The 27,278-nt window shown below is 46.7% G+C and overlaps 1 protein-coding gene and 1 long non-coding RNA gene across 5 annotated transcripts in view; one reads left to right on the top strand and one right to left on the bottom strand.

Annotated features, from left to right (window-relative positions):
- Positions 1–27,278, top strand: part of GARNL3 (GTPase activating Rap/RanGAP domain like 3) — a 146,532-nt gene that overhangs the window by 115,371 nt on the left and 3,883 nt on the right. For all 4 annotated transcript variants that reach the window (XM_025475197.3, XM_025475196.3, XM_025475202.3 and 1 more), the window contains 9 exons: positions 1,170–1,281; positions 6,255–6,353; positions 6,692–6,808; positions 7,374–7,549; positions 9,089–9,247; positions 15,573–15,639; positions 22,699–22,806; positions 24,291–24,409; positions 26,437–26,575. In XM_025475197.3, the coding sequence (XP_025330982.1) occupies positions 1,170–1,281; positions 6,255–6,353; positions 6,692–6,808; positions 7,374–7,549; positions 9,089–9,247; positions 15,573–15,639; positions 22,699–22,806; positions 24,291–24,409; positions 26,437–26,575 (1,096 nt within the window). The remainder of the gene's footprint in view (positions 1–1,169; positions 1,282–6,254; positions 6,354–6,691; positions 6,809–7,373; positions 7,550–9,088; positions 9,248–15,572; positions 15,640–22,698; positions 22,807–24,290; positions 24,410–26,436; positions 26,576–27,278) is intronic.
- LOC112677236 (uncharacterized) lies at positions 432–21,663 on the bottom strand. The gene is made up of 4 exons (XR_003146938.3): positions 18,561–21,663; positions 14,916–14,971; positions 7,403–7,523; positions 432–1,363 (listed from the first exon to the last, which is right to left on the bottom strand). It is a non-coding gene; the product is annotated as an uncharacterized LOC112677236 (long non-coding RNA).

Here is a 27,278-nt window from a genome sequence, read left to right as displayed (position 1 = left end):
GCACACATGTGCTCACCCAGTACATGCACACATACACACACCCCAACATGCACACATGGAGTCTTGTACCATCCCCAAGGAGTGTGTGATTGAGAGTAAACGGGCAAATGTAAAACTTTCACCTGTCCTTGAGAAGCTCCAAGCTCCAAAAACCTCTTTGTCCTTTGAGGCCAAGCCCGTTGGCTCCAGGCATCCCCATGCAGTTCTGGAGCAGCTGTAAGGGAGGCCTCACCCTGATGTTGTAACCAAGCATGAGACAAAGGGGAAGAGTTTGCACGGTATGAATACGTCATGTGGGGAACGTGAGTGGGTTTCAGGCAGCACTTTCCATATTCTTACAAACGTGTTGTTTTTTCCTTTAAGATTTTGTAGCCCTAACTGGGTCAACCAGCAATTTTCACATTAAAGCAACATCAACTTCTTGCACTGTGTATAACTTAATCATTTTATTGAATCAGCAGCATAGAAATCTGACTTCTTTTGTAGAATTATATGGGTCTTCCTATCAGTTCATGTGAATGCTCCAAAAAATAGGGAGCAATTGGTTCAACTTCATGTATTAAGGAAAATGTTTGCTTAGAAGAGGTTACCAATGCTTCAATTGTCCCCAAGGAAGATTATTACATATGGAGACAGCTCATGGTGCCAGAAACATGTGACTTCCCTCCTTCCCTACTGCACATGTTTTGAAAGGAGACATTTAAGAAAGGTAACTAATGAGTGTCCAGCTAGCTTAGTCGGTGGAGCATGCGACTCAGTCTCGGGGTTGTGAGTTCGAGCCCCACATTGGGTATAGAGACGACTTAAAATATTTTTTTAAAAGATAAGAAAGGTGGGCAGCCCCAGTGGCTCAGCGGTTTAGCGCCGCCTGCAGCCCAGGGCGTGATCCTGGAGACCCTGGATCCAGTCCCATGTCAGGCTCTCTGTATGATGCCTGCTTCTCCCTCTGCCTGTGTCTCTGCCTCTCTCTCTCTCTATCTCTATGAATAAAAAAATAAAAAATAAAATAAGATAAGAAAGGTAACTGAGTGCAGAGCCTATTTAGCTCCCTGGGTTCAGCAGGTACCTGAGCTGTGGTCTCAAGCAGTGTACCAATACATTTCCATCCGAGGGACCCTGGAACATTCCTTCTGGTAAATTTATTTTCCAATGCTTCTGCTGTCTTGCAGCCCTGGGAGCCCCAGTGTTTCTGCAGTAATTTCCCCCATGAAGCTGTGTGTGCGGATCCCTGGGGCCAGGCCCTGCTGGTTTCCACTGATGCTGGCGTCTTGCTAGTGGATGGTTAGTGAGTAGCTGCTCCTTCAAATGTCTTTGTCTGTGTAACTTGTAGGACTTCTGAGATGGGTGACTGCCAGTCAATTCCCTGTAGATAAAGGTGTCATCACCAATGAGGTTAGCAGTTTCCTTTCCTTACAAAATTAACCCCTTCTTTTCAGGATATGCACAAGCAAGCTGGAGAGTGAGTCGTGCATGACAAGTTCATGCCTTCCCCAAATCTGGTTAGCCTGTGGACCTCAAAATGACCTGCAAAAGAATCTCCTTTTGGCCAATACTTATCATTCTAATATTTTACCTTAAATCAACAAGACGCTCTTGTTATTTGGAGCTCCTATCTCAGGGACATGCCCTCTCTCAAAGCTTTTTTTTTTTTTTTTTAAGGTTTCTGATTCAAAAAGTATTTGGTGTCCAAAATAAATAATGAAAATCTTAGATAAACCAATTTTGTTAGCTGTAGAAATAGCAAGATTCGACAGGAAGACAGATTTCATATTTATATAAAATCAAACTTTTTGACAACGAGATGCAACTGGGAAGGTGGTCAGTTCCTGTCACTGCAGATCAGCCACCAGTGGGACATACCCTTGGGGAGAATGCTGTAGAGAGAGTTTTACTTCAGATAGAGATTTCATTTAGACTAAAGGACTGGGTGGTGCCTTCCAGCAGGAGGCCCCTTTGGATTTTTCCAGACTCCCAGTGAATGTTAAAGGGGCTAGACACCAGTAGCATGTCATCTCCTGGGGCTTCAGAGGGAGCCATAGGCATAGAGGCAGTGTCCTCCAAGGGCACACCCTCCACAACACAGAAGCAGGCTGCCCAGTCTCAGGTACTGATATTCTATGAGATTCCTGAACACTGCCACTGAGAGTGACATAATGGCCTAAAATGGCTACATCTTCCCATCCTTGGCCTTCACTCACGACCTTCACTCCCTCCTATGACCCTGTCAGTATGTTTCCTAAGTACTGGGTACGTGCTGGGCCCTTGGGAAGGGGAAGTAGATGCCTTCTGTGGGGAAAAAAGAAAGCCAGACTTTATAATGGACTTATTTCTGACTTCATTTGTTACTTTAAATGTATGTTTCAATGTATGTTTTTTATATATATATATATATATATATACGCACAACATATAATTGTATATATAATTAATTTACTCATTTACTAAAAGGCAGATAATCTAAAATTTATAAGCTGAGAATTTAAATTAAATATTTAATTTTAGAAACCACCAAACAATTAGAGAATCTTTGCGATCTTAAAGACAACTTAACCTCTGTGCACTGCAGATTTCTCTGAAGTGGGGGGAATTTCTTAAGCAGCTGAAAACTAGTTTCCAATAATGAAAATTAATAAAATAAACAAAATGGGAATGATGATCAAAACTCCAGGAAGGGATTATGGAGGTTAAAATACCCATGTGAAGTGCCTACGTCAGTGTCTGGCATGTAGCAGTAATTTAGTAAACAGTTACTGTATTTCTGACATCTATCCCTGTGAACATGCTAAAAAGGTAACAAAATCCATAGATTTTTATCAGAGGTGCAACAAAATAAAATAACTTACTTTAAAAAACAACAGACTTGGGCAGCCCCGGTGGCTCAGAGGTTTAGCGCCACCTTCAGCCAGGAGCATGATCCTGGAGCCCCGGGATCGAGTCCCACATCGGGCTCCCTGCATGGAGCCTGCTTCTCCCTCTGCCTGTGTCTCTGCCTCTTTCTTTCTCTCTGTGTCTCTCATCAATCAATAAATAAAATCTTAAAAAAAAAAAAAAAAAAAAAAAAAAAACAGACTTTAGATGTTCAGTCTCATGTCCTCGTTTTATACATGAAGAAATGATGTGACTTGCCCAGGATCACACAGCTGGTTACTGGCACATCTGGAACTGGAACCCAGAGGTGATTCCTAGTCCAGCGCTCTTTCCACTAAGCCAGCTACATTTTATTAAACTCTACCAATGTTACTGTCTTTACCTTAACACAGGTTTCCAAAATACAGTCCTGAGCAAGTAATTATGAGAAATGTGTTGATCGAAAGAAAGTTATATTCTACCTGTTTGTTCTTTTTAGAAAGGAGAAAATATGCTTTATAAGGGCTACTTGTAAGGCTTGCCTGAAAATCACAGCAACAACAAAACAAAAACAACAAAAACCACAGCAACAACATTCTATTTGAGTTGCTTCCGTTTTTTAAAATGTAAAATCCAAACCAAGATTTCCACATCCCCTTCTGAAATGTTCATCTTTTTGGATACAAAACTTAATGGAGGTATTAAATATAAGGATTCCTGTGATGTGCCAGGAAATTCTTTTCTTCGAACTTGAGGGAAGTGGTCTTACACAGATGGTAGCCATATACACCCACCAGGAGCTCAGATTTATTTCTCATATTATTGTTTTCACTCCCTGGATATGCAGCACAGCTACCCTTTTTGCTTTTGTAAGAAGAGAATAACCCTTAAGGCTTTCTTTGTATTCCTCCCTATGCTTTCAAGCCATAATGTTCTTGTTATTTCTTTGTTTACCTTTCTCTTGTCGATACTTAATCACATTATGAATCATTTCTATGAGTGAATCTCTCCATTTCCTTTAAGGCCAGGTTCCACTCTATCCCATTAGTGTCTGCTTAATTTCATTAGACCTACCCCCTTGAGAGTCTGCTTCTGCCAAGGTCATTATTAAAACTCGAGGTCCTTTATATTCTAAGTGTAGCAAAAGCTACTTTGAAGGGAGACTGAATGTTGATAAAAGATGCCACAACCATTTGTTTTAGGTTTGCAGTAATAGAAAAGCCAGCTCTAAAAAATCACTGCTTCATAAAAAGATTACAAGAAGGAAAACATTGCTACAGAAGAGTCATTAAGTCACGTGTCACTTTCTCAGATCCTTGCTTCCTCCCCCTGTCTGTGCTACGAATAAACCTGTTCAGCCACCTGAGAAAGATTTGATGGAGAATAAATGCTAATTTATTCTGTACACAGGTGGGCTGCTACACAGTATCCCTCTGTCTTAAATGTCAAATGAAGCGCTTCTGTTGTTTATGAATTTCTTACAGTACTGTTGCTTGTGTGCTGGCCCCTCGGTCCACGGGGATGCGGTGCTGCTTATAGGCTAAGAGTACAGGCTTTGTACCCATACAGACCTGGGTTTCACATGTTTAAGATGTGGCCCTGGACAGGTTATTAGCACTTCTGAGCCCCAGGTCCTCATCTGTTAAATGGGAATATTAGAAGTTCCTACCTAAGAGGGTCATTGGGGCATTTCAGTGAATAACATGTGAAGCACTTAGCACTGAGGCCTGGCATGCAGGATGCCCTCCATGTACGTTAGCTGCTGTTTACAAAATGAAATAACCAGGGTTCCTGGGTGGCTCAGTCAGTTAAGTATCCGACTGTTGGTTCCAGCTTAGGTCCATGATCTCAGGGTCATGAGATCAAGCCCCGCGTTGGGCTGCCTGCTCAGCATGGAGTCTGCTTTCTCTCTCTCTCTCCCTCTGCCCCTCCTCCCATTTGTGTGCACACACACTCCCTCTCTCTTTCTCAAATAAATACTTTTAAAAATGGGATAATCATAGTTATTTAGTCAGACATGATGGTGGGTATTGGACTGATGATCATCCTGTGTTTTGAAAACTCAGGTCTGCCCCCAGCAGAAGCACAATACCTGAGATTCAGTTACTTTTATGAAGGCCTGGGGTAGAGGGGGAAGGAAAGTGGTTTGATGGGCTATCATAGAATTTACATTTGCTGCGATAATGTAGGGGAGCTGGAGCAAGCCCTCTGTCTAATAAAAGCTTAGCAGGCTCTGTGCTTGGACAAATCCAGAGCCCCTACTGGCCTGCAAGGAGCAGGAAAGGCCCCCCTACCACCCCCAGAAGCTGTTATGAACCCCATCCCAACAACGAAAGCTCTGCTCTCTCCTGGGCACCAAACAGGGAAGAATGAACTCCCAAACAGACAGATTTCTAGAAAATCTAAGACCCTCAGGGACACATGAACCTAAATTGCTACCAAAAAAAAAAAAAAGAAAAGAAAAACAAACCCAGACTCACAACAGAGCACTGGAAGACCTAAATTCAGATGAAGTATATCAATAAAGAATAAGCCACTTATCCAGCCTGAAATGTCTACACCGTCCCAGGACCTCTTTGCCTTGTGCTAATTCTACATCAAGCTCAGAACAGACCCTTTGCTCATGAAAGAGCCTTAATATTTCTTTTGGCCCTCTCTGTCCTAGGGACCCCCAGAAACAAGATATTTGCTAGCAATTTAAGTTCCCAGTAAGCTTAAAAGCAAATCCTACATATCATTGCAGTGTCTTTGATCAGCCACTTGCTTGACCTCTTCCTGAACGTTGCCATTACAATTAGTGTTTTTCTGTTATTTGGGCAACTTGGTCATTTCTCTTTAATTTTTGTCTAAAAAGGAGATTCTCCTCTATGGAGAAAAACTAAAAATGTATCGGTAAACTCTTGTTGATATGGACATAGGCAGGGAATAGGGTATGTTCGTATTTAAGTACAAAAGGAAATTTTAACTTTGCTTTCTGGAGAGAGATGCAGAATAAGCTAAGAAGTGATGCAATTTCAAACATTACATAAAAATAAGAAAATACATAAGAGAAAGAAAATACATAAGAGAAATACATAATTAAACTGGCTGTTTAAAAAAAAAAAAAACTGGCTGTTTAGTCCTTTAGTACAACACCAGTAAAAACTGGGATGGAGAGATGCTGCCTTTTCTTTGATGAGCACTGAAGAGAAGAATATAGTTTTAGGCCCCACTGCTCTGCTTTCAATATAGAGGAAGGAATGTCAGTCCTTCTCCTTGAGCTGAGAGAATGTGTTTAAACTCACATTCTAGAAGCTGACTTCCCTTGCCTAGAGAGAACCGGAGTCCAGGACCACTCATAGGCACGTTTTATAGGTTCTGAAATCATGGGCTAGGTATAGTCCTTGTAACCTTGTCTCCTCTTCCAGATGACCTTCCATCAGTGCCTGTGTTTGACAAAACCCTGCCAGTGAAGCAGATGCATGTGCTCGAGACCCTGGACCTTCTGATCCTCAGAGCAGACAAAGGTGATAGTCCCCTTCCTGGTGGTGTCCTCTGGAAGGGGATGGGAAGTGTGTAGCCTTCTATGGCTGTGAGGGTCACAGTGGTCTGACTGCTTGGGTTGTGCCAGCTACTGGCTCATGGGTGGCCAGTGCTCAGTGTCACCAGGTGGCCCTTTGTTCTCTGAGGGGGGGGGACAGTCAAGGAGAAAGGGGGCACATCCTTCAGGGCAATGTTCGGTAAAGGTGGTATGGGGTTTCCTCCCAGTTCTAGAACACCTCAACTCAGTTCTGTAGCATTCCTGCACAGTCCACTCTTGGGGTCTTCCCACCCATCTCCTCCTGCACCTTCTTTATCTCACCAGGGAAAGATGCCCGCCTCTTTGTCTTCAGGCTCAGCGCTGTGCACAAGGCCGTCGAGGGCAAACAGCCTGTGAAGAGCAAATGTGATTGCAGGGACAACAAGCTGGAGAAAACAAAAGGTGACTGGAGTCTACATATTTTGGTGGGTTCTGTTCAATTCTTTTTTTTTTTTCTCAGACTGTCCAGATTTCACTGGAAATAAAAATGCGTGGGAATTTGATTTTATTGGTTTGGTTTTTGCTCGGAGGCAGCATCCAGGTAGCGTCAATGTTTCCCTAAGAGAAGCCTGAAAGGTAGTCCAACAATGGAGGGCTAAAGGAAAGTCTAGGCCTTGCATGACAAGTTTTGAAGGTAAGTTGAGTTCTGTTCGCAAATCAGCGAAGAGGGACTTTTAGCCTCTGGTTCCTTGAACTCTGCTCATTGTCACTTTAATTCATATGGTGTCGTGGGCCTGAAACTAAGACCACGAACTCTGGAATACAGGGAATATGGCTTCCTTAATTTTCCTGAAACTCAACCTAACTTGTATTCCACATCTCTGTTTGCCTGGTGGCCGGAACATTTTCAGGTACTACCCCTGGGTTATGCTTAATTTCCAGAGTCCTTAGGTGTTGCCATGTTATCGAGGCCTGGGCATCTCCAGGCTTCTGTCACGTGCTCAGCATCATCTATATCCCTTCCCAGGCTGCCACCTGTACGCCATTAACACTCACCACAGCAGGGAGCTGAGGATAGTCGTCGCCATCCGGAATAAATTGCTCTTGATCACGAGGAAACACAACAAGCTGGGCGGGGTTGCCAGCATCTCCCTGTTGTGTCCCCTGTCAGAGTCACCTGTGGAGGAATTCCAGTATATCAGGGTAGGTCCGCTCTCCAGATCCCTTCTCTCCCAGCCAAGGTGACCAGAAGCCGACTCTCTGGTTCCTCCCAGGGTCTATCACCCACTAAGCTTGTCTCACAGGTCAGTACCCAGCTGGGGAAACCCTCGACTGCTGCCTCAGTTTCCCCAGAGGACTATAGAAAGGATTCCCCAGAAGCTCTCCCTGAAAATTGGCCTTTGAGCAGAGATGCAAGGAAAGTATGGGAGTAGATGAGGAGGGGAGCTGGGAAAGGGTGCTCCAGGCAGAAGGAGCAGCCAGTCAAGAACCTGAGGCCCTGTTCAAGGCATAGTCAAGAGGCCACAACGGCTGGAGCTGAGGGGACAAGGCAGAGAGGTCGGAGAGACCTGGAGGCCATTGCTAGGATTTTGGCTTTGACTCTGAGTGAGAGGGGGCAGCCACTGGGAGGTTTGAAGCAGAGAAGTGGCATGTTTTGAAAAGATCTTTCTGGCTCCTGGACAGAGGAGAGCATGGCGGGGGGGGGGGGGGGGGGGGGGTAGGTGGCGTCCATGAGCAGGAAGGAGGAGACCACTAAGAGGCCAATGCAGGATCCCAGCAACAGATGATGATGGCTTTGGTGGCTGGAGAGCTGGAGGAGGCTGCCTTGCCTGCCCTAGCCAGTAGGATTTGCAGATCCACTAAGGGTGGAACCTTGTGAGGGAAGCCTCCATGATTGCCCATTCCTGCTCTTACCATCTCTTACTGCTTTTTAAAAACTTTAGTACATAGGTATGAACCGTGTCACACATTTGACTCCTAAGGCTCACTTCACCTGTAGGTGAGCTGAGCAATTATTTTTACCAGATTTAAAGCCTCAAAATTTAAAGCCTCATAATTCAAATTATGTGTATCAATTTCTGCTGATACCCAATTTTGAGGGACAGACAGCCATAACTGTGACATTAAAACAAGTTAAAATTTTGCTCTAATTAGGTGTTAGTCTCCTAAATACTGTAATTAGCCATCTTAATGACTATTTATGTACAGCATGTACATTTCTGTGGAGTATCAGCTCGGAAATCAGATTTCCTGGGCACAGATATTGGCTCTGCCACGTATAAACTATGTGAATAAAGGCAAGTCACGTGACCTTTGAGGCCTCAATCTCCTTATCTGTAAAATAGAATAATAGCCTTACCTATCTCATAAGGATCCAGGGAGGACAGTACCTGGCACTGTGTTAAGTGTTCAACAAGGTTAGCAGCTGTCATTTGATTATTATCATCAAATCACAGGACAGGGCCAGACTATCTGAGGGCTAATGTGGATCATGCTGTTGAATTGGTTTGGCCAGGTGTGGGTTTTGAGGACAGGTGGTGGGAGGGGGGGGTGTCTGGCACAATCCCCGCCCCCTTTTCCCCTGTCTCCACCTTCCCTGCTGGCAAAGGGCTCTGCAGGAGCCTTGTGGGGTGACCCTCTACTGGATGGGAGTGGGCAGGCGGAGGGCCAGGGTTAGGGGTTGATATGAAAATGGCTGCTTGGCGTCTGACCCCTTCTCTCCTGTCATCATCAACCACACAGGAGATCTGTCTGTCCGACTCTCCCGCGGTGATGACTTTAGTCGATGGGCCAACTGAAGAGAGTGACAATCTCATCTGTGTGGCTTACCGACACCAGTTCGATGTGGTTAATGAGAGCACGGGGGAGGCCTTCCGGCTGCACCATGTGGAGGCCAGCAGAGTGAGTTGACAGGCAGTGGGAGGTGGAGGGGGAGCCAAGACCACCAGGAATGCATCTTCTAACCTCGCCATGGTGCTATAATGAGGATTTCTTTAAAATCATGTACAGTTTACCACAGCAGTAACCTGTGATATCCTGTTCAGGCTACACCCCATGGAGTCACCTTGTAGATCAAAATGATTCCATCTAATCTAATTGCCCTATCACCTCGTTCAGCCTTTCCAGATCTTCCCTGCCATTTGGTCCTTCCTCATAGAGGAGAAGTGAAGGGTCGAAAAACTCAATCTGAGTAACTAAAGAAATGAGAACATTTGTATAGTCATTCACTCCAGAAGGGCCTCATCCTCTCCCTGGCCCAATTCACAGCTTGGGGCCCGGGTGGCTGGAGTGGGCACACCCACCGGGTCCATCCCCAAAAAGGCCCCCTAGTAATGGAGGAAGGGATGGGACACTAGGAGGAGAGAGAAGGAGTATCTCCCTCTGGCCTGAGCTGCACAGAGTACAGGGATGGAGTGCAGGGATGTCCAGGATTTGCAAGAAATCAGGGGCTCACCTGCAGCTGCACTCCTTGCTAAAGATGCTAAAGATGATGGGATGGGGTCTGAACATTGGTGCCCCTCGGGGGCAGTGAGCAAGCTCACCAGCCTGAGACCCAGCAGCCTGTCACTGGAGCTGCTGCATGCTGACACGCAGATGGAAGAGCTCTTCAGCCATTTATCACTGCAAAGCAGGGCAAGGCCTGATAACACTGGAGCCACTTGAGGTTTGTGCAGTCTGAGCCAGCACCCCGGCTTGGGTACCAGGGACCCCACAGAATGGGGATATTGCCCCCATAGAAAGCATGGTTCCTGATAAAGACTTCCAAACATACAGACTTACACCAGTCCTGTTCAGCTAGGCCCAGAAGACTGCAGAATTCTTTCTGATTGTGCTTTACAAGAAACTTGTATTAGGGCATGCCCTACCCAAATAGTCATAAAAAATTGCTAATTACTGTGTTAAGAAGGCTTAATACCAAATGAGAGATTTTAAGAAACAGAAAATTTTTTTTAAAAAAAGGAAAATCTAAATATAATTAGGAGACCTTGTCTTCAACAGTTATCAATCACAGATCATCTGTTGTTTCTCATATATATATATACACACATATTTGGTGATGTCCAAACTTGTCTGCAACTGGAGTCATCTGAGGAGCTTTAGAAACTACTGCCACTGTGTCCCACCCCCAGAGATCTTGCTGGTCTTCGGTGTGGCATGGGCTTTGGAATTTTTTGAATGATCCTCCATGATTCTTACGTTTGGACAAGTCTGAGAACCACCGGTATACATTGCTTCTCATCCCTGGCTATAACTTCCTTTTTTTTCTTTTATGATAGTCAGAGAGAGAGAGAGAGGGGCAGAGACATATGCAGAGGGAGAAGCAAGCTCCATGCACCGGGAGCCTGACGTGGGATTCGATCCCGGGTCTCCAGGATCGCGCCCCGGGCCAAAGGCAGGCGCCAAACCGCTGCGCCACCCAGGGATCCCTATAACTTCCTGAAAGCTTTAAAAAGAAGAGTGCTCTGACCCCACCCCAGATCAATTAAATCAGAATTTCTGGGTGTGTGGGAATCGATATGCTTTAAGTCTTGCCAGGTGATGCAAATATAGCCCTAGTAGATCGAGTCTGTCCTGAAGCTCTTCCTAATTTAAAGCCAGAAAGACTGCCCCTCCATCCCAGCACCTGGGAACCCATAACCTCTTCCAGCCAACTTCTGAGGAGGAGAGGCCCAATTTGGCTTTAAAAGTTCTTTGCTCTTCTTGGGGGCACCTGGCTGGCTCAGTCAGAAGAGCATACTACTCTTAATCATGGGCTTGTAAGTTCAAGCCCTACAGTGGGTGTAGAGTAAAATCTTAAAAAACAAAAAGTACTCGCTTTCCAAAACCATGTGACCCAGCCAAAAGAGGTAGAAAAATCATGGCCTGGCAGGTCTTTGTTCAATCAACCCTTTCCCTGGCAACTAGTTTCCTAAGACTTCTTCATGCTTTTTCTGCCAATTGTTATTATTTATTTATATTTAATACCCTGATAAATTTATTAGAGTGTGGATTTTTTTTTCTTCATAAGATAAATGAAGGCCCAGGAAAAGCCAGGTTAAAGAAAGTTTTCTTGGGTGACTCCTGTGTTTTGTCTTTCTAAAAGTTACCAGGAATAATTAAAAAATGTTTTGTCTTTTCATCAATATGCTTTTTAAAACCAAATATGCTTTTTTTTCTCTAAGAGAAATCTTTAAAAAAAAAATTTTTTTTAAGCCCTTCCCTAGGTCTAAGTGGGTCAGTGTATACATTCCATCCTCTGGTATATCCTCAGCTGCTGAGTGTTTACTGAGCAGGCATGGATGCTTAGACATAGCCACTCATCTTTGCAAGGAATTTACTGCCTGATTGGAAAGATAAACCCTAGAGAAATGAAAAAGGTAATGAACAAAGTGATTTCTATAGCCAGTTAGAAATGGACTAACATTTCTGTCTGGGCACAGGGCTAGCTTTTTCCCAAGATGTTCCTATAGCCCAGGCCCTGATGCAATGGAAGCAGGAAAGAGAGAGAGAGAGGCCAACCTCCCCTAAGTCATTGGGCATTTCAGGGTCATTCAAGTTACTCTCACTGCCTGCTGCTCTGTGCATGGCACCAATGTGGATTTTCTGGCCTAGTTTCCCACCTCTATACCTCATCTCTTCTTAGCCAAGCCCATTCAATTTCCATTGCAGCCTTCAACCCACCAGAGGGTCTAAGAGAACCCTAGGTCAAGAGAGGAAGTGTTTAAGGCATCAAAGCAGCGATGTGAAGGTCAACATCAAGTTGATTTTACAGGCCTATTGTGACCTACTGCCCCAGCTCCAACAGCCAGCCTTGGCCTCCTTCCCAAAACAAAGGTCTCCTCTAGAAGGAACTGCAGGCCTGGTAATGAGATCTAGGTTTCTGGCTTAGTAGTTGGGCCCAAGTCCCTATCTTGACCATCTACCCAGAACCCAGTTTGTCTCAGTGAAAAGCTCACCCCAGGATCACATGGGAAGGTCGACACTGACCTAGCAGTGGCTTCCACATTCAGCTGGGGCTAGGAAGGGTGAGGTGCAGATGTGGTTTGTTACATACCTGTTTTGAATTTTCACAACCACCATACGTTACTTTTATCATTTTTAAATGCCAATAAAATGAACTACTTTTTAATCAAATAAAAAATTAACAACTAACACCTGTGTCCTACCTTAGACCTACTATAGGAGGATCTCTAGGAGCAAGAACCCAGAATATATTTTTTAAAGCTTTCTAGTTGGTTTTGATGTCCTCACCTGGTCAAGAAATGTTTCAGAGACTGGTTCCCGCCAGGCCCTCACTCCAGGAAGACCCGCACAGGCATCAGAGCATGAAATGGGTCTCACTGTGCTAGGTGCTAAAAGAGGTCTGAACAAAATGCTAGGGAATGCCAGAGGAGGAACCGGTTAAGTCCAAGTTGTGGTATCCCCGAGTGCCAGCCCCGTGGCCGGAGATCTGCCGTTGCGTGCCCTGCAGCCTCAATCTCTGCACACAGCCATGCTCTGCCACCAGTCCTGGGAGCCCCTGCTGGACCTCCGATGTGCCAGCGACTTCCCTGGTGTCTGCTGCCACCGTGCTGGGACCCTGGTCCAGTTCTGCCTGAACTTCCTCTACTCTGTCATGGCCACCACCCCAAGCGCATATACAGGCCCTGCTTCTAAGCCAACAGGCTGTCCCATCCTGCCTTTCCCGCTCTGGTTAACCATCTGTAATTATAATAAACACGGCCACCACTGAATGGTCACTTCTGTGTCTGGCCCCGTGCACGTCATAAGAACCATCTCATGAAATCTACCCAACAGCTGTGGGGAATGTACTATTGACTTCCCCATTTTTGCAGCAAAGGAAACTGAGACTCAGGAGGAGCATTTATTTACCCAAAACCATGCAGCTAGTAAATAGCAGAGATAGGACTTGAAGCCAGGCTATCTGACTCAGAAGGCTGTGCCCTGAACCCCAGTATGCTGTGGCCTCCACAGCCATGTCCCAAGGCATGATGAGGATAGACCACCAAAAGTCCAGGCTACAAAGCCAGTAGCACCTGGCCTCTCCTCTACCCCCTCAGGCTGGAATAAGTGCCATCCAATGACAAGTCCCTGGGACACCTAAGGAGGAAATTATTCTAAGTCAGAATGGTGAGGACAGGAAGGTTCCCTTTGGGTATCAGAGGGCTCACAGGCTGCTCCCTCATGTCAAGTGCCCTCCCGTTGGTGCCAGGCCCACAGCCGGGTCTTGCTGTCAGCTGACATTACGGAGCATTTACCAGGTAGCAGGTCCTGTCCTAGATGCTTCCGTAAGTGGCCTCATTGACTCCTTGGCCCCCGCAAGGGTAGATGTCTCCTTTTACAGATGGAGAAACTGAGGCTCTGCAAGGTTGAATGGGTGGCCTAAGGGCACACACCTCTGAAGTGACAGAGCTAGGATTTCCTTTGTTCAGTCATGCATTCACTGAGGATTCATTCTGCTCCTGCCACGAGCCAGAGCCAGCCCCCATGCTGAGCACGTAGCAGTGAATAGCACAGAGGAGGCCTCTGCTTCACAAAGCTTATGTTCTAATGGGGAGAGGAATCTAATAGACAAATAAGTGAACGTCAGATAGCAACACCCACTATGCAGATGAGTAAAATAGAGGCGTATGATATATAGCAGGGGAGGAATTATCTGGTATTTCATCCTCAAGTCTATCTGCTCCCAGAGTTGGCATTTGACCTCTGAGCCTCACAGTCTGCCACCCCCTCTAAAGAACCCACAGTCCTTGTTTGGGGAATTTGCCTCATTGTACCTTGTTTTATGTATTTATATGCTTTTCTGGTGTTTTCTTGGGGGCAGAACCCTGCCTTATTCATTTCTGCATGCTGAGTGGCACTTAGTAGTATAGTGTCAAATGATGACGCACAGGAGGGGCCAGGAGATCCATCTGAGGGAAGCCAGAGCTGAGGCAGAGGCCCTGGCAGGGGGTCAGCAGGGGTTCAGCACAGCGATGGTGACAGCCGTAAAGCGGAGGGCTGGAAGCAGAAGGTCCATCAGCGGGGCCCAGGTGGGCCTGGGCAGCATCCACCCTGGAAGGGGCTGGAGAGATGAGCTGAGGGAGGGCAGGCCCTTGCTCCTGCCCAGAGAGGTCAGACCTCGCCTGGGGTGGCAGCAGGCCCACAGAGGTCTCACCTGAGAGCTCCTGAAGAGGAGGGTGCTAGGCTTGGGAGAGGGGAGGGTTGCCTGAGACTTTAGGGCTAGCTCTGCTCACAAAAACGAGGTTCAGGAGGAAACTAGTCACATGTGAGAGGAAGATGATAATAGTGCTGACTGGGCAGTGGTCTGGCTCTTCTCGAAACTTGGCCTCGTCTTATGGAGTTCTGGTTAAGGTCCTGCAGATCTATTGTCATTATGCCAGTTCTACAGGAGAGCTGGGCAGAGATGAGCATTGGCCAAAGGACTTCAGTTTGGGGGAGAAGGAAATCTTTGTCGAACCCAAAGAGGACAGACCCCTAATCATGGAGGGGGTTGCAGACTATGGGTGAAGGCAAGTGAGGGAGTGAAAGGAGCAGGAAATGTGTAGAGGGCTGGGGTTTGAAACTCCAGGGGGACCTAGAACATTACCAGGTTGTGCGCTGTCTTCTCAAACCAGACCCCGCTGCCCAGGAAGACGAGTCTGCCTGGAAGTAAGAACAGAAAACAGAACTAAGCCTTCTGATGCCCTGTCTGTGGTGTGCTGCCTCCCTCCAAGTGCAAGAGAGCAAGAGAATAGAAGTGAAGACCTGACACAGTGGTTTTGAGGCAGGAGGAAGCCTAGCTAAGTGTGAAAGTGGGAAAAGTAGGTTCAAGCCTTGGCTGCAGCACTTACTCACTGCCTTCCTCTCTCGGAGCCCCACTTCCCTCATCTGTGAAGTGGGAAAAATACCACCACTCCCAGGATTGATGTGCGAGTGAACTGAACTACCCCTGTGAGGAAGCTTTGGGAACCAGGACACACCACCCAAACAGGAGTCCTGTTAACAGGGTGAAGATGCCCATCCCCCAAGAGCTCTTCCACAGGTAGAAATGATGGTGACAAAGTCCCAGTGGGGAAAGGAAGGGGAGACAGTTCTGTGCATTGTAATCATGGCCACCTAAGGCGAAGTGACCCCATAGCACCTGAGTTTACAGAAAGCCAGGCCCCATCCCCCACCACCACCCCACCAAAGCCTTGAACTTGAGAAAGTCTTTCAACAGTGTCGTGTCCAGCCTGCCCACCCACCATTGCCATTATCATTGCAGGTTAATTTTGTGGCAGCTATTGATGTGTACGAAGATGGAGAAGCCGGGCTGCTCTTGTGTTACAACTGTAAGTTGCTAAAATTAACTGCTCTTTTCCTGGGCAATTTAAAGGGAACCAACCCTAGATTTACCTGGTGCCTTGTTCCTGTGACCTTAATTGCATTCTGGGGAGCATCTAAAAATAGCATTCCAAACCTGGATCTCCCAGCCCTGGTGAGATGGGCCTGCCTGTGGCACTGTCTCTAGGGTATGGGATGCTGACAGTGGCTTCCATTTAAGGAGCCCTTACCATGTGCCAGGCACTGTGCTCAGTAGACTCCAGTGACTGTTTCATTGAATTCTCAGGTACTGTTATTACCTGAGGTTTGGAGATAAGGCCCCCGAGGCCTAGAGAGGTGAACTACCTTTCTTGGGATCACACAGCGAAAAAGCAGCAGACTTATGGTTCACATTTGGGGCCCTCTTGACTCCAGCACCCCAAATTTTAACCACGGTTATTCTACTGTTTGCTGTTTCCCAGATGTTAATAAAATCAGCCTAAACTTGGCATATCGAGCTTCACATGGTTTGGCTTGGGGCCAGTGGCAGGACGGGTTTAGGGAAGATAGGCCAGATCAAATGTATCAAAGAAGGTCTTTAGAGGCACCTGGATGGCTCAATCAGTCAAGTGACTGCCTTTGGCTCAGGTCATGATCTCAGGGTCCTGGGATCGAGCCCTGCATCAGGCTCTGTGCTCAGCAGAGAGTATGCTTCGCCCCCTCTCTCAAATAAATAGCTTTAAAAAATACACACACACAAACAACAAAGAGGATCTTCAAGGATTTTCAGTATTTCAAAAGCTAATATTATACTACAATAAAAGGATCCTTTAAAAGCTAAGAGTAGTGAGGTATTTTCCTGGATAAGCCTGCCCAGGGTAACTAAAACAAAAAAACATATTCTTTCAGCCTAGGATTGTATCAATTTCAATACACATGTGGCTAATGCTTTGATTAATCTTTGATTAATAAGTATGGAAGAGCTAATTACCAGCAGAGAAATTTGGTAAAAATCATCTTTCGAGACGCAAGATGGTAAGGGGTCCAACAGGCAAGGCAGCAGGAACAGAGCTTGCTGCCCAGCTCCAGCGGGATTCCTGGGCCCCACAGCTCGGCCAGGCTGCTTCTGCTGCCCTGGCTCCCAGATTATAGGGCCCAGTGCAACAGGGGGCCCACTTCTTTAAGATCTTTTTATCTCATCTCTTTCACATGTTGTCTTTCCACTTTATTGAAAAATCTAGGAGAAAAATTTGTTGCAGAATGCTTTAAAAACTGATGTAGATTTTTTTTTCTTTTAACTGCTTGAAAAGATGGAAAGGACTTTAGGTGGGAGAGAAGATAAGAACAGAAGGATAGAGCAGGCTATTAGAATGGGGTGATTAGTCCCAAACTGAAAAGGGAACATGGAAACAAACGTGGCTGACATTCTCTCTGTACCAAACTGGAAGCTCATGGAATCGGCAGATAGGCAGCATTCCGCCTGCAGGCTGAAGTGACCCAGCACTATGCCAGGTGTGATTCAAGCAGCCTTGCTGGCTCACAGATCCCCAGGGAGTTCCACGTGCCCTGGCTTTGCTGGTCTCCTGGCTTCAGGCTCTGGTTTCAATCTCAAGATGAGATTGCTGTGTCTGTTTTCCTAGACGCCCCAAGCTGTCAGAAGGTAAGCTCTGTGTGTTTAGATGCCATGTGGGTCAAGGCTTCGGGAATCCCAGAGGTTCCCAGACCTGCCTCCGTCCTCCCCAAACTATGCCACTTCCTTCAGTTTCTCTGGGTCAGGAATCTGGTTTTCAGTTTTCATCTCCCTCCTTCTTCCAGCAGGCTGGTGGTCCCCAGTGAACAACCCCAGACAATAACCAGCTGGGTTTTTCCACCATCCTCCAGGTCATTTCTGTAACTCATTGCCCCCACTCTCCCCCTACCCCCCCCCCCACATACACAGTGCTTGTTGCATTTGCCTGTTTCCATCCAGATGCCTGTGGTGTGAAGGCCCTTGTCAGTAAGGGGCTGTAGAATGATCTTGGTACCCCCTCCCCCTGATACCTGATTTTTATCAGTTTCCTTTCTATTTCCTTCTTTTAAAGATTTTATTTGTTTATTTGACAGAGAGATGGCAGAGCGAGAGAGAGCATGAGCAGGGGTAGGAGGGGAGAAGGAGAAGCAGGCTCTCCGCTGAGCAGGGAGCCTAACTCTGGGGATCATGACCTGAGCCGAAGGCAGACACTTAACCCACTGAGCCACCCAGGCGCCCATTTCCTTTCTATTGCTATTAAAAACAAAACAAAATAAAAACAACTTTTATAAACTGAGACTTCCATAGAGACTTTTATCTCAGGTATGGTAAAGATGAAAATATTTTATAATAGAAATTAGAACTTCAAAAAAAAAAAAGAAATTAGAACTTCTAGTTATATGTTTTTGAGAAAAATGTATTTGCAAGATAAATTTCAGGGAGAAAGTATAAATAGTTTAATATATTGAGGATCTTATTTTCTTGTAATTAATCTCTATCTTGAATAGCAGAGTCAATCTTCACTTACAAAAAGAAAGAAAATTTGGGCAGCCCCGGTGGCTCAGCGGTTTAGCGCCACCTTCAGCCCAGGGTGGGATCCTGGAGACCGGGGATCGAGTCCCACGTCGGGCTCCCTGCATGGAGCCTGCTTCTCCCTCTGCCTCTCTCTATATATGTCTCTCATGCATAAATAAATAAAATCTTAAAAAAAAAAAAGAAAGAAAGAAAGAAAATTTGGCCGTGACCTCAGCATACAACAATGATTCGCCTTTAATGCAAATAATAAATTTCAGTACTAAGATGAACTCTGTTTGCAAATGGTGTTTTAAAGATAATCACACAAGGAAACTAAAAATGCTCACATAAGTACCATTTATTCTCAGCACGACCACGTTTAACCTAAGTCTTAACTTCCAGGTGAATAAAGAATACACAACCTACCTCTCATGTCTGCTGTGACGATTAAACAGGATTATACTTGTAAAGCCCATAACACATTGCCAGGCATGGCAAGATTTTTTTCCTCCTTTTATTCCAGATTCATCAGAGCATTAATCAGAATCCAGTTTGTTCTGTAACCTCCATAGACTCTTCTACATGCAGAAAGGAATTTTTCTTCAGAGAAATTTGTTTTAAAATTAGAAGTAGTATCTGCCACCCTGCTCCCACCAGCTGGATGGGGAAGGTCAAGGGATGAAGGTCATGGACTCTTAGCTCCTTCCTGTACCAAGACATTTTAGAATCCTAACCCCTCACTGCAGCTCCCTCATTCAGGCTGCGCTTTCTAAACCCCAGCAGACGATCTTCTCTGTGCCAGGCACATGTTAGATTCTGGAGACACAGCAGTGAAAGGCGCTGCCAGGGACTGCAGTGAGCTCATAGATTAGGGGAGAGCCGGGTGTGGACTCCAGCACTTTTAACTGTGAACATGCTTCACAGCTCTGAGCTCTATGCTTTGATTACTTTTCTAAGCCAGTTCAGTCTGATTTAGAGCCCCTTGTCCTCAGGTGCAGAAACCACCACTATAAGTTATTGGGAGGGAGGGCCCTCTACTTCTCTGGGGTCATACTGGAGTTTCTGGAGCTTATTCAACTGGAAAGGGAAGGAAGGAGCCTTGGAAATGCAGTCTGGGTCACCTCATCCTTGCCCAAGTGACCGTTGTTCAGGTGGGCAGCTCTGCTCTGGGACAGGCACATACCCACCATCCCCTGCCATCCAGCATGTTCTGTGCTCCATGAGCTCAGGTCTCCTCCAACCCAGACCCCCTCAAACCCACCAGCAGTCTGCTGTTCCCCCGGTGGGAGTTGAGGTAGAGAGGAGGTGTGTGTAAGGGACCCAGGCTGGGCTTGAAGATCACATCACTGCTGTGTGTCCTTCCTGGAGGGGGAGGAAAGAGTAGTTCACTCATTCTACAAAGATTTACTGAGCACCTAACGTTTTGGCTGTGAGTAAAACACAAATCCCTGCTACTTAGAGTGTACATTTCAAAGGGGGCAGAGAGACAATTAACAGGATAACTAAGAAAAATACCTACTATGGTGAATGGTGGTATGTGCTTTGGACATAAAGCAGGGAGAGGGGCTGGAGTCGGGCAGGGGTGGAGAGGGCAGGTCTCCATTTAGGGGAGGTGGGAAGGAAAGACCTCCCCAGACAGGGATGCTCAGAGAGAAGACCCTGAGTCAAGAAAGGGTGTGGTCTTTACACAGACCTTGAGGAGGGAACATTCTAGTATTTCAAGGTGACCCCAAGATGACCAGTTTGGCCAAAAGCAGCGTGAGCGTGAGTGTGGGTGTGAGTGGATGAAAATGTTATCTAAAGAGGAGCAGATTTGGGACACCTGGGTGGCTCAGTGGTTGAGCATCTGCCTTCGGCTCAGATCGTGATCCTGGGGTCCTTGAATCAAGTCCCACATTGGGCTCCCCACAGAGATCCTGCTTCTCCCTCTGCCTATGTCTCTGCCTCTCTCTGTGTGTCTCTCAGGAATGAATAAATAAAATTTAAAATTTTATTTTAAAAAATAAAATTAAAAAAATAAAGAGGACCAGATTCAGGGAGGGCCTTGTTGCTGGTGAGCAGCTGGAGGATTTTGAGCAAAGGGGTAACAGGATCAGACCTAGGTATGAAAAGGAACACAGGCCGCTCGGGCCGCTGTGTGGAGAACATCACAGAAGCGGAAGTGGATAAGGCGGTTCACTTACCAGGTGCCAGCACACGTGTGATGAGAGAGTTTGTAGCAGCACATAGCACTGGCGGTGCTGAGACATGGTCAGACTCTAGAGGTTTCAAAGTATGAGTACCAAGATTGTGGGCTCATGAATCTAACATGGTGTGTGCCAGGAGGAGAGAAAGGAGGCTGCCTTTTGGGACTTGAGCAACCAGAAGAATGGAGACTACCATGTATCGAGATGTGGGAAACTTTAAGAAGAGCTGATTTGAGTTGGGGGGAATATCAAGAGCTGAGTCTGGACAGGTCAGTGCCTCCCAGATATGCTAGTGGAGACACTGGAGGCTCAGAGGAGAGTGCCTGTGGGAGGGCCTCTTTGGGAGCTATTAGCAGGTCAGTGCCACTCAGAGTCGTGGGGAATGGGGAGGGGACCGAAGAGCTACCACAGGGAAGGAAATCTCCCCAAAGACAGCAGTTTCATTAGGGAGCAGTAGTCCTGGAGCAGGAGGTAAAGGTCCTCAGGACACCTTGATGAGAGCACAACTATCCCTGGGAAGTAGCCAGAGCAAATGCCACTGCATGGGATGAGAGAATGCAAGAGGAAGTAGAGATGGGAGTTCAGACCAGCCTTCCAGAAAATTTTGTGTTAGGGGGAAAGAGAAGGGGAGGGTTCAGTAAAGGAGGAAGAGAGGTCACAGAGGAGGAAGAGCAGTTGCTTTCTAGAAGGTGGAAGAAGCCAGCGTGCTTGTGGGCTGTGGTGGGCCAGAGGGGCTGGAGGAGGGGGGAACCAGCCACACCCACACTCAGAGCTGCAGAGCCTCAGGCCAGAGCAGAAGGCGCAGCAGGGAGGGGCCACTCTTCCTGAACCGCTGTCCTCTCTGGGAGCAACACTTCAGCTGAGGCTGAAGGTAGCTTTTTCTCCCCTAGTGAGTCCACCGGAGCAAAAACAAGACACCGCTGACTTTGATTCATTTTTCCTCTCCTAAGGACTCTGTTAGTTAAACTATATGAGACAATTGCTTTGCAAGCCTAGTGGTCACATGAAAAGGAGTTCCTAAACGCCAATGGCAGGCTGCTCCAAACAGACCTGACCAGATGGGAGCCTCATGGGCCATAGCAGCTGCCAGGAGGGCCTTCTGCTTGCCCCTGTGCAGGCCCTGACCAGCAGCCTGGCTTTTACAGCCTCTCCTCCCCTGGTGGTGGGGGGCGGGGGGAGGCACAGCTTTCTGTTCTAAACAGGGATGGGAGTGAGTGCCTAACGGGCATGAGGTTTCTTTTTAGGTTCATGAAAAGATGATAAAATTAGACTGTGACACCATACAACTCTGTAAATTTACTCAGATACAGTGAATTGTACACTTAGAGATGAATTTTATGGTATATAAGTTATATCTCTGTAAAATTATGGTATATAAGTTATATCTGTTTTTAAGAGTAATTAAGCATAAAATTGTATGGCTAAAACATGCTGGACTTCTGGAATAAAAAGAGCTTTTGCATCCATATGGACCATCTCATTTGGAGAGGATCTGGATCACCTGGACTTAGTTTAGCACTCAGAGCAGGCCACGAACAGGGCAGCTCTTCAGCCCAGCCTTAATCTAATTCTGGCTCGTGTTCCCCAAGGTGACACAGTCCCCCCCCTTTTTTTTTTAAAGATTATTTATTTATTCATGAGAGACACATACAGAGAGGGGGGGCGGGCAGAAACATAGGCAGAGGGAGAAGCAGGCTCCATCCATGCAAGGAGTCAGACATGGGACTCAATCCTGGGTCTCCACGATCAGGCTCTGGGCTTAAGGCAGCACTAAACCGCTGAGCCACTGGGGCTGCCCGACACAGTTTTCCTAATAAAATGTTGGGGGATAAGAGCGTGGCAGGGAGTATTCAGTATCTACCACACTTGTCCTGCTGAGTAAGGCTCAGAGCATGATCTACCTTGCAGGAACGCCTCCCATCTGGGGGAGCTCCATCAAATGTCCAGTCTTCTCTGCAGCCAGACACACCTGTGTTCAAACCCCACTCTACCCCACCCCCTGTGTGGTATTTGTGAGACTTTGGACAAGCTGCTTCACCTCTCCTGGCCTCAACTTTCTCATCTGTAAAATGAGCTTAATAATGGCACCTACTTCAGAAGGTTATTCAGATTAAATAAGCTGATGTTTTGAAAGCTCAAGTGCCTGACACATAGTAAATCCTTCCAAGATGGCAGCTGTGAATGCTTGTTGTAGTTCCATCACAGTGGCTGTGACTGCCTCTTGGCTGAGAACCTGGCATCATGGCAGTTAGTACCAGCGATGTATGAAGACCTAGCAGATAGGACACTATTTCGGTTGCCTGTTTTTTCATTTTTCTAATGACCAGCTCTAAGCATTGTCTCTAACAAAAAAATGAGTTGCTATTGTTTTGTTGCAGACAGTTGCATCTATAAAAAGGTTTGCCCATTTAACGGGGGCTCTTTTTTGGTTCAACCCTCTGCGTCAGATTTCCAGTTCTGTTGGAACCAGGCTCCTTATGCAATTGGTAAGAAAAACTTTGTTTTTCTCTTCCCCTGCATAGACCCATCTGAACTATTCAATCCCATGTAAGCAAACTTGGTGGCTTACTGCTAGATGGCCATGAGTTATTTGAGTCTGATGAGCACTCAAAGTGTTCTTTTTCCTTTTTGTTCCCCTTTTGGGACTGTTGCCATCCACTGTGCCTTCCTGTTGAGAGCATGTGAGCATTTGAGAGCCATGAAATCCCAGTTTTCAGGACTTAGGAGTCTTCCAGTTATCATTTCCTTTCTGGCCCTTGCCTTCCTTTTCCTGTAATTCAAGAGCAAGATCTCCAGCCTTAAAAATACCGCCTCACTTGTTGGAGAAGCACAGTACATTCCTCACCATTCTTATATGTTTCAAAGCTTGAATATCTAGAATCACAGAAATGCAGGTACTTTGCCTGCCACTGAAACATCAGGGAGACAGTGGTGGTGCTTCCCTTGGGGGGGTCAGGACCCACAGCTGGGCCTCTGCCCTGATGAGAGTCAGATCAGACCCAAGAATGTTCAAGTTAGTACTGTTTTCCCACAAGGACAAACATGTGATGTTAGATAAATGTTCTAGAGTCTTGAGATGAGAATAGAGGCTCCAATCCAGATAATGGAGGGACCAGTCAGGCTTCAATGACAGATGAGATATGGCAAAAAAAAAAAAAAAAAAAAAAAGTAGGGGGGAGGGCTGAAAATCACTTTCAGGTTTTGAGCCCCAACACTGGAAGTCACTTGAGAAAGCTAGGCTAGAGGTATGGGTGTGGTAGAAGGTTACCCTGGGTAAAGGGAGTTCACCAAGAAATAGAGATTCCAAGGAAAGAGACAACAGAGGATAAGCTAGCATGAAGGAGCATAGGAGCATGAAGTGCCCAGTGAAGAAGCCAAAGGTGAGGTCACAGAGCAACCAGGTCATGAGGCCTGGAAGTCAGTGTGAGGTAGAAATAATTTCAAGAAGTGGGGCCGACCTTTAACAAATAACTTAACAAACCCATCGACACCACGGCACCCTGTGAGGAAAAGGACACGGCCCCTGCGCAGGCCTACATGGCAGGAGGAGCACAGAAGAGGAGTGAACGTGTGACAGGGCATGAAAACCCGGTAAAGGTGGGGGTTTTGAGCACAGCGGTATGTGCCAGAGGGGAGTGTTGCCAAGCTGTGTTCTGGACAAGAAGGGGGAATGTCTCTCAGGACTTGGGCAGGTGAGCCTCCAGGAAACCAGGTGATGAGACTGGGGACAAGGGGAAACAGAGACAGGGCACACCTACTGGAAGCAGAAGATTGGCGACTAAGAGGTGGCTATCTCAGGAACGAGGCTCTCTCAGAGAACATGCCAAGGGAGGAGGAAGAGAAGCAGCCAGAGGAGTCAGGGAGATGGAAGTTTCCGGAGCAGGAAGGCCGCCTGTGGGAATGTCTGGCACCCCCAGAGCCTCCAGCCAGCGGGCTGGGAGCTGACGCACCCGTTGCCTGTTGCTTGCAGTGTGCGCATTCCCGTACCTGCTGGCCTTCACCACTGACTCCATGGAGATCCGCCTGGTGGTGAACGGGAACCTGGTCCACACAGCGGTCGTGCCACAGCTGCAGCTCGTGGCCTCCAGGGTGAGTGGAACGTATGAGGGGCTCAGGGAGGGTGCCCACGCTGGATCCTCACGTTAGGCCCCTTGTGCGCCAGACTGAGCGACAGCGCCCAGGACAGGCCCACCATCCAGTTTCTGTGTGTGGCCCCCTCAGCCTTCAAAACACCCCTTGGTTCTGTCAGAGTGTCATTCAGCGCCGGTAGTGGTTGTGAAGCTCTGGGCTGAAGGGAGAAATGTGCCATCAGCTTGGGTTAGGTCAGGGGTCCCTGCCGCACCAAGGGATGGCTCACTCACATCTAGAAAAGGAAGAGCTCATAATGTTGCTTTCTTCTTTGCCGTCTTCCATCCTCAGCTTGACTCTGTGGCCCCTGAAATATGGGTAATCAACTAATCCATGCCTAGAAATAGTTTGATCAAAACCAAGGGCCACGAGCACAAAGATTACTTCCCCAGGGGCCTTTGTCACTGGCACACAATGCAGGAGGTCTTGTCCTAGCCTCTCCCGTGTCAGCCCCACACAGTCTGCCCTGGCCCCGCCAGGCCTGACTGGTCCCCCTGCCCAGCCCCCACCTTGACATGCATCCCATCCTGGGGGGTGGCTGGCTGCCTATCTGTCTGCCTCTCCTACTACACTGACAGTTCTGGGAGTCGGGGACTGGCTCTCTTGCTAACATAGCACTAGTGGTGTGCTGGTAAAGATTTGACCCCCCAGCCCTGTAAGGGTGTGTGTATGTGTGTGTGTTGTGTGTCTGTGTGTGTGTGTACACATACATATATATGTATCTCAGTCAAAGACTTTGATGACAGAAAAATTAAAATGGCTTATGATTTGCAAATGATAAAATGTACAGAGCGTTTTATCTTGAAATCCATTAGGCCAATTGGCTCTCACAGAATACATTTCATTAAGTTTTGCTAACTGTGGTTACAGGTCTACCTTGATTTTATAGTTGGAAGTTGTATCTCAGTACATTAATTCTTTTTCCAATAAGCTTATTGTCAGGAAATCTAATATGTGATCTACTATTAAACTATTTCTTACTCTCATACAAACTGGTCATTGAACCAAAACTTCTTTCAATTTTGACACTAGCCTCAACACACTTCTGCTTTCAATCTTCACTATTAGAAATTTTCTCCATCACATTAAGACCAGACTGTCAACAAAACAACAAATAAAGCTCTGACTTGTGGCATCTGCCAGTTTCCATGGTGTCAGTAGTCCCTCTGTTAGGATACCCAGCTTCCAGGGTGAAAGCACTGATCACAGAGTCAGGAAGCTATGTGCAGTCTGGCCACTGTGTAGATGCTGTTGATGTAAATCACCTCAAGAGTATAGATAATGGTCAAAGAGCAAGGAATGGTCAAATTCTGTCATTTAGTACCTTTGCTTTCAGTGTTAATTCATTTAAGTTTAATAATGGCTGTGTTTAACCTGCAAAATCCCTGAAAATTGGTACTTTGTTTTGAATATTACTTATTTAAGTTTAATAATGGCTGTGTTTAACTTGCAAAATCCCTGAAAATCAAAAATCAGCACTCCCAAGTCAGTTACAAGCCAACTCCAGCACACCACTGCTGTTCCCACCGGAGCCTGCACAGAGTGCGTGTGCAAGAGTGTTTGCTGAACCAGTGAATGAATGGTCCATGAGCCCATCTGTAAGTGGACCCAACTAAATCCCAGATACTTTCCAGGCCTGACACTGTGGGTGTCTGAGGCTGCTGTTAGGCAAGTGTGCGCTGGGTTTGTGTCTGCAGAAAATGAGTGGGAAATGGCCTCTTTTCTATTATGAATCAACAATCAGATAAGGGAAGTGTGGGGAACTGAATAGGCAGGAAAGGTCTGGGGTGGCAGTGCAGGGCTTTTGCTCTGGATACCACCCCCACCCCCACCCCCCCACCCCACCCAGGCATGCTCCTGCACTGCGGGCCCGTAGCATGGAGCGGCTTGGCCAAGAATGGTTGCAGGCTTAGCAGTGGTGGTGGGAGGGCCATGGGTGCAGGGCCTCTCAGCCACACAGCTCCCTAATGCTTTCTCTTTCATTCCAGTCAGATATATACTTCACAGCAACCACTGCTGTGAACGAGATCTCGTCCGGAGGCAGCTCCAAGGGGGCCAGTGCCCACAATTCTCCTCAGACACCCCCGGGCCGAGATACTACAGTGTTTCCTTCTTCCCTGGGGGAAGGTGAAGTGCAATTTGTACTGTCTTATTGATAGATATTTCCAACCCATTCTGATTTCTCTAGCTCATTCTCAAATATCAACAAAGTCACTATTTAAAGCTATTAAAGAACAAAACCTTGCAATCTGAATGTATTGGTTGCATTCTTAAGAAACCTTGTGATAACAACAACAAAAATCCCATTATGAAAATAACTGTTTCCATGGAGAAAAAGGAGTTGAGGGCTAGAGATTCCAACTTGCCACAGCAAACATGTTTTTCCTTCAGGGATATTAATGATCGGTAGGTTTTATAGCCAAAAGGATGGAGTCCTGAAACCTATGGAGTACACTCGCTCTTACTCCATCTGGCTCTGCTCATGAATCCCAGAGGCCTTTGCTGCAGTTACCACTTTGCTCTGAGCACCACTCTTTTCCCAGCTGCTTACCATATCAGTCGTTTACTACTCATGTCCCTTGAGGCACAGGGCACCCCAAGCAGCTGCCTGCCCTCCAGTCTGCTCTCCTCTCCTGGGCAAGCAGAGCCAGTAGCAGGTGCATTTTTAGTCATGTGTCTGTGAAGACGATGCCCTTAAAGACCAAAGCCATCAGGCACCATCACTCTGTTGTTCCCAATGAGGTCCAGGAGTTCAACATGCCACACAAATCCTTCCCTTTGTGCTAACTGGGTGGAGGAACCAGAAATCACCCTCATGGTACATAGTAGA

This window comes from Canis lupus, chromosome 9 (genome assembly GCF_003254725.2).
Source record: "Canis lupus dingo isolate Sandy chromosome 9, ASM325472v2, whole genome shotgun sequence".
Lineage (NCBI taxonomy): Eukaryota > Metazoa > Chordata > Mammalia > Carnivora > Canidae > Canis > Canis lupus.
The sequence above is the reverse complement of the archived record's forward strand: the minus strand, read 5'-3'. Positions and strand labels throughout refer to the sequence as shown.